Here is a 13,485-nt window from a genome sequence, read left to right as displayed (position 1 = left end):
AGACCCTTTGGGGACAAAGCGCAAACAGAAGCTGATCCAGTCTGAGAGGTCCCGAGGGGTGCTGCCCTGCCATGGAGGCAGAGGGACTTGAGGACAGCCCCATGGCCCTGTCCCCCACAGAGCTGGGCAGGAGTCAGAGCTGCATGAGGGCCTCTGGGAAAGTGGGCTTGGTCTGCTGCCCTGCAGGCCCCACCCTCAGCTTCACCTTGTGGGGCACATTGCCTACCACACTTTCACTCCAGCCCACTCACCAGTGCAGACCTCAGGGTCTGTGCAAATGCTGCCTCTTCTGGCGGTGGTCCTCATGCACTGGCTAGAGAGTCATCTGCACAGCAGTGACCTCCGAAGCTGCATTCTGAGCACAGGGGCTCAGATACTGCCCCCCCCAGGTAAATTTGGTAGGGTTGGGGTGGGGCCCAGGGACTCCACATTGCCAAACAGTTTCTCCAAGCACCCAATGTGTGATCAGTGTGAAGGGTCTGTCAGGGTCTGCAACCACATGCTCGTGCGACCTGGTAGCCCCACAGCTGGGACAGCTATACTTGTGGGACTGACAAGACATATGGCCAAAGATGCTCCCCACTGTGTTGTTTGTGATCACATACAATTGGGAACAACCAACATATCCAACAACAACAGAGCAATGACATAATTTTGGCATATCCAACAGAATATTTCATGGACTGCTGGGCCACCACCAAAAAGTGATTCTCACTACAAGACAGCCTCTAATATACCCTCAAATGTTTAAAGGCCGAGTAAATCCAGGGGAAGAGAATGCAATGCTACAGTTTAAAACACAACTCCTAACATGGCTCTGGCGCTTCACATACACAGCAGAGTGAGGGTCAGTCAGGTGCAGTCTCCAAGCGAGATGCTACAGAGGGTCCCTTCAGAACACTAGGAGTGAGAGTAACAGGAAGGGGGCTGAGAGACACAGCAGCAAAAAGGGGAAATGGGGTAGTGAAATGCCACTCACAGACACCCTGTGGGTGAGGAACGGAAGCCGAGCAGAAAGGGCAACCCAATGCTCTTCTGAGAACCGCCTCTGAACTGCTCTCTGGGAACACGTCTGGCTGGACAAGGTGGGAAATAAAACCTTACCAGACCGGGGTGGGGTCGGGGAGGCTTTGAACTTGCAGTTGATCTGAGAAGTGGCCAGAGTTCAGAGACTCAGGTTCTGTTCAGAAGCACACGTACGGACACTAAGCAGCAGAAAGAGTGTGCAAAAGAAATGTCAGGATGGTGGTTTGTGCTTCAAGGGTTTTTAATTCCTTGCGGGAAAGAGAGGCCAGGCCCCTGCTTGAGAACAACCCTTAATGGCAAGACTGTCATTTCCTGGGACCCAGGAGATCAGGGTTCTAGAAGGACAAGGAAGGAGCTTTCCAACTTCAGAATGATCGGGAACAACTAGTGGAGGAAGCAGCAGCCACATCATCTCTCACTTTCATTCAAGGAGCGTACACCACTATAAGTGCAAGTGCACAAGCTGGGCAGATCTGGAAAACTTAGATTCATAACTTAGAAAACGATGGATCCATCAGATATGAATGCAGCCTGAGACTTTGGTTAAGGGATATTTCTAAGGACAAATGCTCAACATTCAGGTATTATTACTGAATCATAGGTTAGTGCCCAAAGAAGCAAAGTCAAGATGGGTGTCTCTGATTATAACAGGGATTCACAGAACACATGAGGCCCCTGGCAGAGTGGGGGCCTCACACAGACAGCAGAGGATTTGAGGGTTTCTGAGTGTCCCCAAAAAGAGGAAGAGAGAATACACCATCATAAATGTGAAGAGAGAGTCACTGCTCACAGGGCCCCGTGGCCACCGTCCCTTGTGAAGGAGAGCTCAAGGTACAAAGAGCTCAACTGAAGACAAAATCATCCAACACATGACCATGAAGCAGAGGCATGAAAGCAGTGAGCTGTCATGATGAATTAAGAGGACGGGCAGCAGCCACTTCGCTCCCACGGACACAATGGCACTCACATATCCTAACAGAAACTTGGATCACCAGCGAAGAGGACACCAGAATTGATTCGAGAGGTCTGTGCTATGGAGCAGCAGGCTGAGCTGGCATGCCACACGAGCACCAGTTTGAGTCCCAGCTGCTCCATTTCTGATCCAGCTTCCTGCCAATGTGCTTGGGAAAGCTGTTCAAGCACTTGAGCCCTTGCACCCATGTGGGACACCTGGATGGGGTTCCAGGCTCTTGGCCTTGGCCTAGCCCAGACCTGGCTGTTGCGGCCATTTGGAGAGTGAACCAGTGGATGGAAGGTCTCTCTGATTTTCTTTCCCCCTCCTCCCCTCTTTAACATTGTCTTTCAAATAAAATAATTTTTTTAGAGGCAGAAGAATCTACTCTTTAAGAGGTGGCAATCTCTTCTGTCATCATGGTTTTGGTGGGTAACAAGGACACACTCTATGAGAGCGCATGCCCCATGATCTCTGTATGGTCCAAAAGAATGCTGCTGCACTGTTTGCTGCTCGGTAAGCCAAACGGGACACTTTGCGGGGTTTAGTTCACTCACTGTTGCAGCCGTTGCTGCCTCTAGTGCCTGCTGGGTCGGGGCTGGACTGACTGGGGCCGCCACAGGTTGCCCTTCCTGATAGTGATGGGAAGAAAAGAGGAAGGGAGAAGAAAACAAATGGGGGAGCGGGCGAGGGGGGATGAATGGAGGGCACATGGGAGGATGAAGATGGTCAGAGAGGGGAGAAGGAGGGGCTCGTAACTCAGCTGCTCTCCAACAGGAGGGACCGTCCCCACAGGGGCACTCGAGTTTGCATGCACCAGGGTCACTGGGCTTTCCCAGGCAGTGTGATATGCAAGCATTATTGGATAGCCAGAAATTATGCACAATACTGAAAATTGGGCACACTTAACATTGTGTGTATATGTAGAATTTGTATGTACACATACACGAAGTAGGAACATAGACATACACTACTTTTTTAAAAAGTAAAAAACAAAAAACAAAAATGCATCAGCATGCTTTAAACCAAACCGTCTGACCAGCTGTACTGGCTGGGAAAAGTGTCAGTGTCTAGTTTCACAAGACGTGTGAGGGTCAGTGCTGTGGCTGCCTGGGCAAGCCACCTGGGTGACTCAGCCGCCCGTAGCTCCTGCAGGCTGGCCTGGGCCTCTGCCGCCTCGAGTCAGGCCTGAGCCTGGATGTTGGCTTCTGCTGAGCACAGCAGGAACAAAGCAATACAAAAGCTTAGGACTCGCTGCTTTAGCTCAGCCACGCAGTGCTGAGTCCAGACGTGTGATGGGCAAATATACATTTCTCTCCTTGAGCACACGCAGTGTTCCCTCTGGGCTGTTAACACCATGCACTCTGAGAGGCCATAGATTCAGGCACAATGACTCAGATCCACTGGGAAATTGCTTGGATCTTAAAAAAAAGGCAGTCTGGTTGCTTTAGCAACAGAAATATACCCACCAAATGCTTCCTCCTCAGATACTGATGGCGAAGGACCAGGGGCTTAAACAGCAGCATCCAAGGGACACACAGCAGTGCAACCACCACCAGGAAACACTGAATTCCTTTCTGCCAAGTAAAAAGAAAATAAAAATGAACATCACAGGAATATCCACTACATGGGATGTTGCAGCACAGTGTGTTAAGCCATCGTGTGGGACACCAACATCCCACGTTGCATGTGGATGTTCAAGTGTCTTGGCTGCTCTACTTCTGACGCAGCTTCCTGCTAAGCTGTGCCTGGGAAGGCAGCAGATGATGCACTAGTAAGTAGATCCTGTTGCTCATATGAAAGACCCAAAGGAACTGCAAGCTCTGGACTTCCGCCTGTCGCAGCCCTGGCTGCTGTAGGTAGCCGGGGGAGTGAACCAGTGGAGGAAGAGCTCTTTCCCTCTGCCCCTGCGGTCCCTCTCTGAGTCTGCATTTTAAGTGAACGAAAATAAATGCTAACTTTGTTGTGTGAATTTATTCAAGAAGCAGAGTTTCAGAGACAGGAGGACAGTCAGAGAAATCCTCCATCTGCTAGTTCACTCCCAGAAGGGGCACAACAGCCATGGTTAACCAGGCCAAAGCTAGGAGCCAGCAGCTTCTTCCAGGTCTCCCACATGGGTGCAGGGACCCAAGCCCTTGGGTCATGCTTCACTGACTTCCTAGGTACATTAGCAGGGAGCTGGATTAGAAGTAGAGAAGCTGGGACTTGAACTGGCACCCATATGAGATGCTGGCATTAGCAGGCACAGGTTTAGCATGTAACACTGCAACAATGATCCCTAATTTTTTTTAAGTTCACTATTTAAATATGCAGCTTCTGATGCTGGCACAAATTTACCCCAAACAGTGTGAATGCCACTGATCTATAAATACCACTAATTTCTCAAGATAACTAACAGATGCTGTGGCAAAACCCACAGATCATTAACTCCACCCTTTCTTTCTGGATCCCGCAATGTGAGCACAGCAGAGCCTTGCAAGCTACGGAGGATGGTCAGGATTCAGATCCAGAAGCACGGACTAAAAAGCAAAGACCAGAGAACGATATTTCTAGACTTTCTTTAGGGTGATCCAGAGGGCCCACTTTCGCTGACGCACCTGTCCAGAATACAGCATCGAAGCACCAGAGTCCGGGTAAGAAAAGAGGAACATGTTAATGAAATGGATCAGAAGGCTCGGCGCGTGCTCAGATGTGTGTGCGTCGTAGGCTGTCCACTTATAGAAGATGAGGATGACCAGGTAGCCAAATAGCGAGGTCATGAAGATTATTTCAGGAATAAAGCCGAAGTAGATATTCAGGGATTTCTTGAAGTAGCTAACGAGGAGGGAAAAAAAAGAATGCTACAGGTAAAGAGACCCACAGCCACTTCTGCACACAGCTCAGTACTCCTCAGACTTTTCTGTCGCAGCAGCCTGAAGCTTTGGAGGCAACACTGTGCAGGATTAACTGCTGCCTCCCGACATTTGCACTCAGAGTGGCCCTGGTGGAACCCCCATAAAAATATTTATTTATTTATTTTATTGGAAAAGTAAATATGCATAGAGAAGGAGATACAGCAAGAAAGATCTTCCATTGGTTCACTCCCCAAGCAACGGTAATGGCCAGAGCTGAGTCAATCCAATCCAGGAGCCAGGAGCTTCTTCCGGGTCGCCTACGTGGGTGCAGCGTCCCAAGACTCTGGGTCATCCCCCACTGCTTTCCTAGGTCACAAGCAGGGAGCTGGATGGGAAGTGGAGCACCTAGGACATGAACTGGTACCCATATGGGATCCCAGCGTACGAAAAGTGAGGATTTTAGCCACTAGGCTATGGCACCGGGCCCTATTAAGTTAAAAAAAAAAATTCTGAGGTACTGGCACAGTGGTGTAGCAGCGCCAAACATCCCATCTGGGAAGCAGTTCTAGTCTCAGCTGCTTCACTTCTGATCCAGATTCGTGCTTATGAACTGGGACAGTGGCAGAGAACATCTCGAGTCCTTGAATTCCTGCACCCACATGGGAGAGCTGGAAGAAGCTCCAAGCTTCTGGCTCCTGGCTTTGGATGGGTCCAGCTCTAGCTATTGCAACCACTGGGGGGAGTGAACCAATGGATGAAGATCTCTCAATCTCTTCTCTTTGTAATTCTGCCTTCTCAATTAAATAAATCTTAAAAAAAAAAAAATCAGTCTGAGAGGCAGAGAGCACATTCACTGGGTCACTCTAAATGTTTGTAGTGGCCTGGGGCTGGGAGTCTCCCAGGGGATGGCAGGAGGGTAGCTGCTGTTAGCACTCCTGCCCGCTGGGGCCTGTACTGGCAGGAAGCTGGTGCCAGGAGCAGAGCCGGGAACCCTAACCAGCAGCTTCCCAGTAAGCCAAGTGCCTGTCTCAGGGCCGCATGTCTACAGTGCAGGATGGGGTCCCTCGTTAGTAAGCCCCCCACAATACGCTGTGATTCTTCGGAGAGGCATGCACCAAACGCCACACCCACTCTGCACCAAAACGGCAACTCACATGTGGTTGAAGAGGCTCAGGCTGACGCCAAACAGCATGTGGATGATGCCGAGGACCACGGACATCTTCATCTTGAAGGAGTTGAGGAAGGTCAGCTTATTGGTAGCAATGTTCCAGATCTGCCAGCACCCGAGAGAACAAGAGGTATCACAAAGAATTCTCAGAGGGAAGAATACTGCATGTCGGTTTAAAAAGCTTTTTGCTTTATACTATGGACAATTCTAAACATGTACTCCAGTAGACAGAACCGTGTAACAATCGCCCAGCTTCAACATTCATTCTCAACTCAGACTCATACCCATCGTGTATCAACAAACCCACCTTCAGCTCTGTATCAGAATTCAGATACCATGTCATTTTATCTGTAAATATTCCAGCATGGCTTTATAAAAGGTAAGGCCTCATTTTTTTTAATGACCATGCTACTGTCATCAACAAAAAAGCATTAACAATTATTCTTTCATTAAAGATGTATCTATTTATTTGAAACAGCAGCAAAGAAAAGGAGAGGAACACATACAGAGGTGGGTAGGAAGATAGGCACAGATCTTCCACCCACTGTTCACACCCTGAATGGCCACAATAACCAGGGCTGAACCAGGGCTGAGCCAGGAGCCTAGAACCCCACCCTGTACTCTCACTTGGGTGGCAGGGCCCAGGCACTTGGGTCATCACCTGGTCTTTGCCAGGCACATCAGCAGGAGTGGAAGTGGGCTGGAAGTGAAGAGGGGTCTTGATCCCAGGAACAACAACACAAAATTTTGGCATCCCCACAGGGGGCTTAAGCTACTGTGCGACCGTGCCCTTCACCCAATTTTTAAAAGAAATTCATTCATTAAAGCAGACAACACCCAGGCCCAGGCCTGATGTAGTCCTAAGTCTCTAACCCCTTTGCTTTTCCTTACGGGATGGTCAGCTTGCTCATTCTGTAGTGTTCCCACTGTCTGTGAGCTGCCACTCCCGCCCTGTGGCACTGCAGCTCCATCCGGTTTGAAGCCTTGGCTCTTGTCACCTGCAGCCTGGGACACTTTCCTGACAGTTTTGACTTAGCCAACAGCTCATGTTTGCCAAATAATGACCCTCATTTAACATTTTCCTGCGATTTCCTTTTGCCCGTGTTGGAGACCCACATGGAGTTCCCAAGTCCTGGCTTCCTCCTGGGTCAGCTCTGTCTGCTGTGGGAATTTGGAGAATGAGCTAGTAGATGGAAGATCTCTCTTTTCCTCCCCTTCTTTCTGTCACACTGCCTTCTAAATAAATGTTCAAAAAAAAAATCTGCTGGGCCCGGCGCGGTGGCGCAGTGGTTAAGGTCCTCGCCTTGCACGCCCGGGATCCCATATGGGCGCCGGTTCTAATCCCGGCAGCCCCGCTTCCCTTCCAGCTCCCTGCTTGTGGCCTGGGAAAGCAGTCGAGGACGGCCCAAGGCTTTGGGACCCTGCACCCACGTGGGAGACCCGGAAGAGGCTCCTGGCTTCGGATCGGCATAGCATCGGCCCGTTGCGCTCACTTGGGGAGTGAATCATCGGATGGAAGATCTTCCTCTCTGTCTCTCCTCTCTGTATATCCGCCTTTCCAATGAAAAAATAATAAAAATAAATCTTTTAAAAAAAAAAAATCTGCTGAAGAAAGAATAAGCAAGCACAAATAGGAATCTGGAGGAGTCTGGAATATCTGCCTCCCCTGGGTTAACACCTGTGCCACCTCAGAAAGAAGTGGCGTGGGAAGAACACAGACCTGCCCCCCAGTCTACTCTTCCCCACCCCTCCCCAAGACTCAGACCTCCAATGGCTTTGAAGTACCCTGAGCAAACACATCAAGGTTTTCTGTCAACTGAAAACCAAATCAATAGTTATTTTCACTTCAGTTTTCTCACTTCAGGGTCAGAGTGAACACACTGAGGGTTGACATATAGCAAAGGAGTTGTTACCGGATCAATGCCGAAAGGGTACGGTCCACCGAAAACACCAGGGACAGACGGGTTCAGCTGGAGTACAGGATTTCCCCGAAGCGTGTCCTCCCTACACACGTGGGGAAAAAAGTCATGCTTAGTTTTGGTCAAAAGCAGGAAACTATTGGGGTTCAGAAGTTGATCCCAAAAGAAATGACAACAGCTAATTTACAAAGAGGAGGTGTTAATAGTCAAGACGACAAAATGAAAAATTAACACTTTTAATACACTTTCCAGCTACATCAGGAACACATGCACCTAGCTGACATTCTAGGTTCCCTGACCCTTGCTGGACACATCCCAAGGCATGGTGTGGGCTGAAGCACAAACCTCAGAAGACCCTACATTCTTCTGGGGTGGGCTTGGACAACTGCTCCAGAAGGAAGGAGTGTTAGGTCACCGTGTGTCTCACAAATCAGGGAGGGATATGAGAACCACAGGTTTTCACTGTTAGCTTTTCCATAACTTACGTCCAATTATATATAGTGAACATTGGTCGTACACTCCAGGATGACCCAAAGATGTTCAGAGACTTGGAAAAGCAATCATTGTAGATGAGGCCAGTGTAGATAGAGAACACGCCCATCAACAGAATAATGTAGCGGCCACTGAACACAGTGCTGAACATCTGGGGACCAGAAAGAAGAAGGAGTGAGAACGGACTCCCTGCAGCTCATGATGAATGTCACTTAGAACATACTAGCCCCTGCCTCCCACTTTACTGTGCTTCACCCTGGTTCAAGGAGCTTGAGGCAGATGCCAGAGGCTAGACTGTAACACCAATGAGAAATTCCTGAGAAATTCACTTATAAAACACACGGCCTCATACTCAACATTTGTAGTTCCTTTTGGTAAACGTACGGATCAAAGACTTCTGCATCAGAGTTTCCAGAATGAAAGCAAGAGAAACAACATGAAAAACATCACCTCGTTCTCATTCTTCTGGGAGAGGATCCGGCTCTCCCTCAACACCATCCACACCGCAAAAAGAGTCATCAAGATGCCATGGCCGAAGTCTCCAAACATCACAGCAAACAGGAAGGGGAATGTGATGATGGTATAGGGAGCTACAAGGAGACCCAAGGAAGAAACAAGTTACACGAAACCACAAGTCCCCAAAGGTCAACCTGGAGCCACTCGGTCCCCCGCCACTGCATAGAGGGACGTCGGGCAGCTCTTTCAGGGCAGGCTCTGCCCCCGTCGCATGGTGGCTATGGGGATTTTGAGCTCCTGCTAACATTTTAAACATAGATGAGCACAGGGGATGAGCATGTAGCCCCAGTGAAGCCAGCTTTATCCTTCAGTTCCCTTCTTCTAACCCCTGGGACACTGCTCCAAGGACAGGCCAAATGTGCTCTTGTGGTACAGCCACGTTTTAAGATTTACTCTTATTTGACAGGCAGAGAAGAGGGGAGAGGGAGAGGAGGAGAAAGGAAAAAGAGGGGAAGAGGGAGAGAGAAGGAGGGAGACATAGAAATCTACCATCGGTGGTTCCCTTCACACAAGTCTAGCCCAGGCTGAGGCTAGAACCTTGGAAATCCATCCAGGACCCCCAACACGAACGGCAGGAGCCTAAGTATTGGGCCATTATCCACTGCTTTTCCAAATACATTCACAGGGAGCTGGATGAGAGGCAGAACAGCCTGAATGGAACTGGCACTCGGATGTGGGGTGCAGGTATTGCAGGTGGCGGCTTAACCTGAGCACAGCACTGGCCTTGGGACCATTTCTGAGCTGAGTAGCAAGAAGATGGGGAACCCACGGCTGAAGCAAGGCAGGGTGTACAGAAGCTGCTAGTTGAAACCAAATCCTGACTTCATTTAATCATTAACTTTCTTTTTTTTTTTAAAGATCTATTTATTTTTATTGGAAAGTCAGATATACAGAAAGGAGAGACAGAAAGGAAGATCTTCGGCTGTTGATTTATTCCCCAGGTGGCCGCCAATGGCTGGAGCTGTGCCAGTCTGAAATCAGGAGCCAGGAACCTCTTTCGGGTGTCCCACATGGGTACAGGGTCCCAAGGCTTGAGCTGTCCTCGACTGCTTTCCCAAGCCACAAGCAAGGAGCTTGAGGGGAAGCAGGGCTGCCGGGATTAGAACTGGTGCCCATATGTGATCCTGATGCATGCAAAGTGAGGACTGAGCTACTGTACCAGGCCCTAATCATTAACTTTCAAACAAAGAATCAATCTGCCCTGGTCCCAAAACATTAAAATGTTGTCTCAGGGCCAGCACAATGGCTCTGGCTCCTCCTCCACCTCTAAGCACCGGGATCCCATATGGGCACTGGTTCATGTCCTGGTTGCTCTACTTCCCATCCACCTTCCTGTCTATGGCCTGGGAAAGCAGTCAAGGATGGCCCAAAGCCTTGGGACCCTGAACCCGTGGGAGACCCAGGAGAAGTTCCTGGCTCCTGGCTTTGAATCAGCTCAGCTGCAGCTGTTGTGGTCTTCGGGGAGTGAACCAGCAGATGGAAGATCCTTCTCTGTCTCTTCTCTCTATAAACTCTGTTTCCAATAAAAATAAATGTTTAAAAAAATCTCATCTATCTTTCTATCCTATTGCAGGAAGGCCACAAGAAGCCATTTATAGACACTAGGTATCTTAGAAGAAACAGTTTTCAAGTGGTTTCCATACACTACTTCTGGAGAAAGTCAGGAGTTAGTAGCCCCTGGGTGACGAGCTCCCCCAACCTCTCCTCGAGAGGTGTTGATACTCCTACCCCCTACACCCATGGTTACCTCCCAGGGATCCTATAACAGCTGAGATCAACTGCTGTAAAGCATCAGTGAGGAATTAAAACATACACAAACAAGAAGTCCTGGAGGGAAAGGACTCAAGCTGCCTTACCTGGATTTATCTCTCGGTAAGTTCCAATTCCGTAAGCATCGACCAGGTTCTGAAAGCCGCATGTGAACTTGTTGGTTTTGTTATAGGTTGGGGGAGTCTGGTTTGTCTGCATCCGGTTCAGAATGGAGGGCACGGTGGAGCCACTGTGTTCCTGGAGACACCAGCACAGACATCAACATCAGGCTGGCTTCCTGCTACTGGTGCTAGCCACACAGGTGAGTCTATCAAAATTCATCAAGCTCTACACATGAAATACATGTCTTTTATGTGCAAATTGTTATCCTAATAAAACTAATTAAAAAAAAAAAACAAATTACAGGCTATTTGCCCCTGCATTTAGAGAACTGGGATGAGGTATAAGATGTACATTGGCAGATTCCAATGAAGCCTTGGGAAGTATATGGTCTCCCTGAAAGAAAATGTGTCAGCAGAGCCAATGGGAGCCCTCCTCTGCAGCTGAGTACTATCATTCTCTGTTCCTCTCACAGCGAAAACACCCTTTACTCTCTTCCCCCAAATCTGTACCGCGTGTCTGAGTGTGTTTATTCAAAGTGGGCTCATTACTCCATCCAAGGTTCTTTTTCCTGTAAGCAAATCACAGGCCCTGCGGATCTGCCTGCTTAGGGAAAGTGCCTGTATCCCTCAGACACCCCATCCTGGCCATCAGCCTCTGTTGGCTTTCTCTTCTGCCTAAGGGCCTTGCTTTCTGTACTGTTGTCCCTGTCCCCTTGGTTGTCTCTCGCCAGTCTCACTCCTTTAGCTTTGTCCCATGGGGACTTTGATCTAGCACCTCCGTACAGCTGCAACTGAATATACGCTCCCCTGTCAGTTAAGACTGTGGGGAAACTTGACTACCATGAAGGGAACCTACATCCTCCTCGTTAACTACTTGAATCTGTTCTCCTTGCTCCTCCTGCACCTGGCTAGGAGCACAGCCCTTCCACCAGCCCACTACTTCCTTTTCCCATTGTCAAGCCCTATCTTGGAGGTCACTTATATGTTTCTGATAACCTCCTAACTGACCCCCACCCACACACCCTCTTCCCTAGAGATCAGCAGCAGATTCATCTTTTTTTTCTTTTTATTCTTTTAAAACCACATTAATCACATCCTTTCTCTGTTCCCGCTGGGATTGGATCTAAACCCTCTAATCTGTTTGGTTAGCATCTTCCTAATCAGGTTCTAATTCATTGCTGTAGGCCCACCTCCTGTTCTTTGAGCCAGCCCATTCCAGTTCTTGTTCTTTCCCAACCACGTCCTGTTGCACCGTATTTCCTGCCTTTGTCCATGTTGTTTTCCTCTCCTCATTACCCATTCTTCAAAGTCCTCATCAAATGGCACCTTCCTGAAGCTGTTCCCAGACCCCACAGAGGGAGAAGCTCCACCCTCTCCATATATGTGCCACTCTTGGCACAGTCTGTCTCGGGGTCGGCATGTCACCCTCTTCCACTAAGCCACAAGAGGCTCACGGCCCTTTCCATGCCCCTCCAGGCTCTCAGAGCAGTGTCACAGCTCAAGCAGCTGCTCCAACCGAAATTAACATGTAAGCAAATAGGGGATGGGTCAGGAAACTGATGCCCAGGTCATGAGCTACCCAGAAAGATCAAGGGCCTCTGATCAAATCATTCACCTCCGTAAAGCACAGCTTCCCCAAGTGCAAAACAGGGCTCAGACTCCAGGCTACGTTAGAAACCTACCAGGGTATGAAGTGAACACATTAAAGAGCTCTGTCAGTAAAAAGGCCGCTACCCTGGAGACACAAACCCGTGGGACCCTCTCATCCTGGACAAAGACCAAGCTGCCAGCCCGGGGTCTTACCGTGCCTCTTCTGAGTGCAAACTGGATGGAGTCGAGGTCAGTGACGGGACACCACACTTCCGCAATCAGGCACTTCTGGGTCACATCTATGTTGCACAGGTTCAGTGTGTGGTAGATGGCTTTCATCTTCCGCACCTTGATGAACCAGACCCGGATGTTCTTAGCCGCTGCCTGCAGAACCCGCTGGCGGTGATCCTCCGTTTGATTCAGAACCTTTTGGAAGAGGAACAAGGGAGAGAGCCTTCTAACCCCAGGCTTGGAGCTAAGGGTATGAATGGTGGAAAGGCCATTCTTTCCCTAAAGGAAAAGACAGTCGGAGAACTGTCTTCTGCTCTGGCTAGCTCACACACAATCAGGTACATGTATTTGCAAAACTACACAAGATGTGAGTTAATAACATTCATTTCCATTGAGCTTCACGTTGAACACAAGTAGGGGAAAATGATTTTTGCTTCTCTCTTTATATTCAAACTAAATTCCAACGCAAGGCAAACACATGTAGGTTACCAGCTGTAACTGAATCTCAGAGCACAGGCCCAGGAGCTGTCGAACACGCAACGCACAGTCCAGAGCAAGCTGCAGGAAGCCTTGCCCATGAGCCAGCACCAGGGCTCTGTGGGAAACTCTGCCTGCCAGTGCCAGCCCTGAGACACTTGGACTCAAGGGCACCTCAGGGGTGCCACGGTAGCTTCCATGGCATAGGCCCTCACGGCCTGTGGCCCCCATGGTGGCAAGCCCTCACAGCAGCAGGGTCTCAAGGCCTGTGGCCCTCACGACATGGCCACAGGCCCTCATGGCACGGTGGCAGGCCATTACGGCCTGTGGTCTTCACAGTGGCAGGCCCTCACAGTGACAGGCTCTGGGCGGCCTGCGGCCCTCACTGAGGCAGGCACACCATTACCCT

At 49.5% G+C, this 13,485-nt stretch overlaps 1 protein-coding gene across 5 annotated transcripts in view; it reads right to left on the bottom strand.

Annotated features, from left to right (window-relative positions):
* LOC121166577 (V-type proton ATPase 116 kDa subunit a1) overlaps window positions 1-13,485 on the bottom strand; it is a 51,624-nt gene that overhangs the window by 11,572 nt on the left and 26,567 nt on the right. For 3 of the 5 annotated variants that reach the window (XM_040995780.1, XM_040995781.1, XM_040995782.1), the window contains exons 10-17: window positions 12,582-12,794; window positions 10,764-10,914; window positions 8,842-8,981; window positions 8,385-8,542; window positions 7,894-7,984; window positions 5,967-6,085; window positions 4,576-4,792; window positions 3,448-3,555 (exon numbers count right to left, since the gene is read on the bottom strand). In XM_040995780.1, coding sequence (XP_040851714.1) covers window positions 3,448-3,555; window positions 4,576-4,792; window positions 5,967-6,085; window positions 7,894-7,984; window positions 8,385-8,542; window positions 8,842-8,981; window positions 10,764-10,914; window positions 12,582-12,794 — 1,197 coding nt within the window. Of the gene's footprint in view, window positions 1-1,135; window positions 1,206-2,535; window positions 2,611-3,447; window positions 3,556-4,575; window positions 4,793-5,966; window positions 6,086-7,893; window positions 7,985-8,384; window positions 8,543-8,841; window positions 8,982-10,763; window positions 10,915-12,581; window positions 12,795-13,485 lie in introns of those variants that run through there. The other 2 variants (XM_040995779.1, XM_040995783.1) reach the window with 2 other exon arrangements.

The sequence above is a fragment of the Ochotona curzoniae genome, unplaced genomic scaffold (genome assembly GCF_017591425.1).
Source record: "Ochotona curzoniae isolate NIBS_2020 unplaced genomic scaffold, NIBS_Ocur_1.0 patch175, whole genome shotgun sequence".
Classification (NCBI taxonomy): domain Eukaryota; kingdom Metazoa; phylum Chordata; class Mammalia; order Lagomorpha; family Ochotonidae; genus Ochotona; species Ochotona curzoniae.
This window is presented reverse-complemented; position numbering and strand designations above follow the sequence as displayed.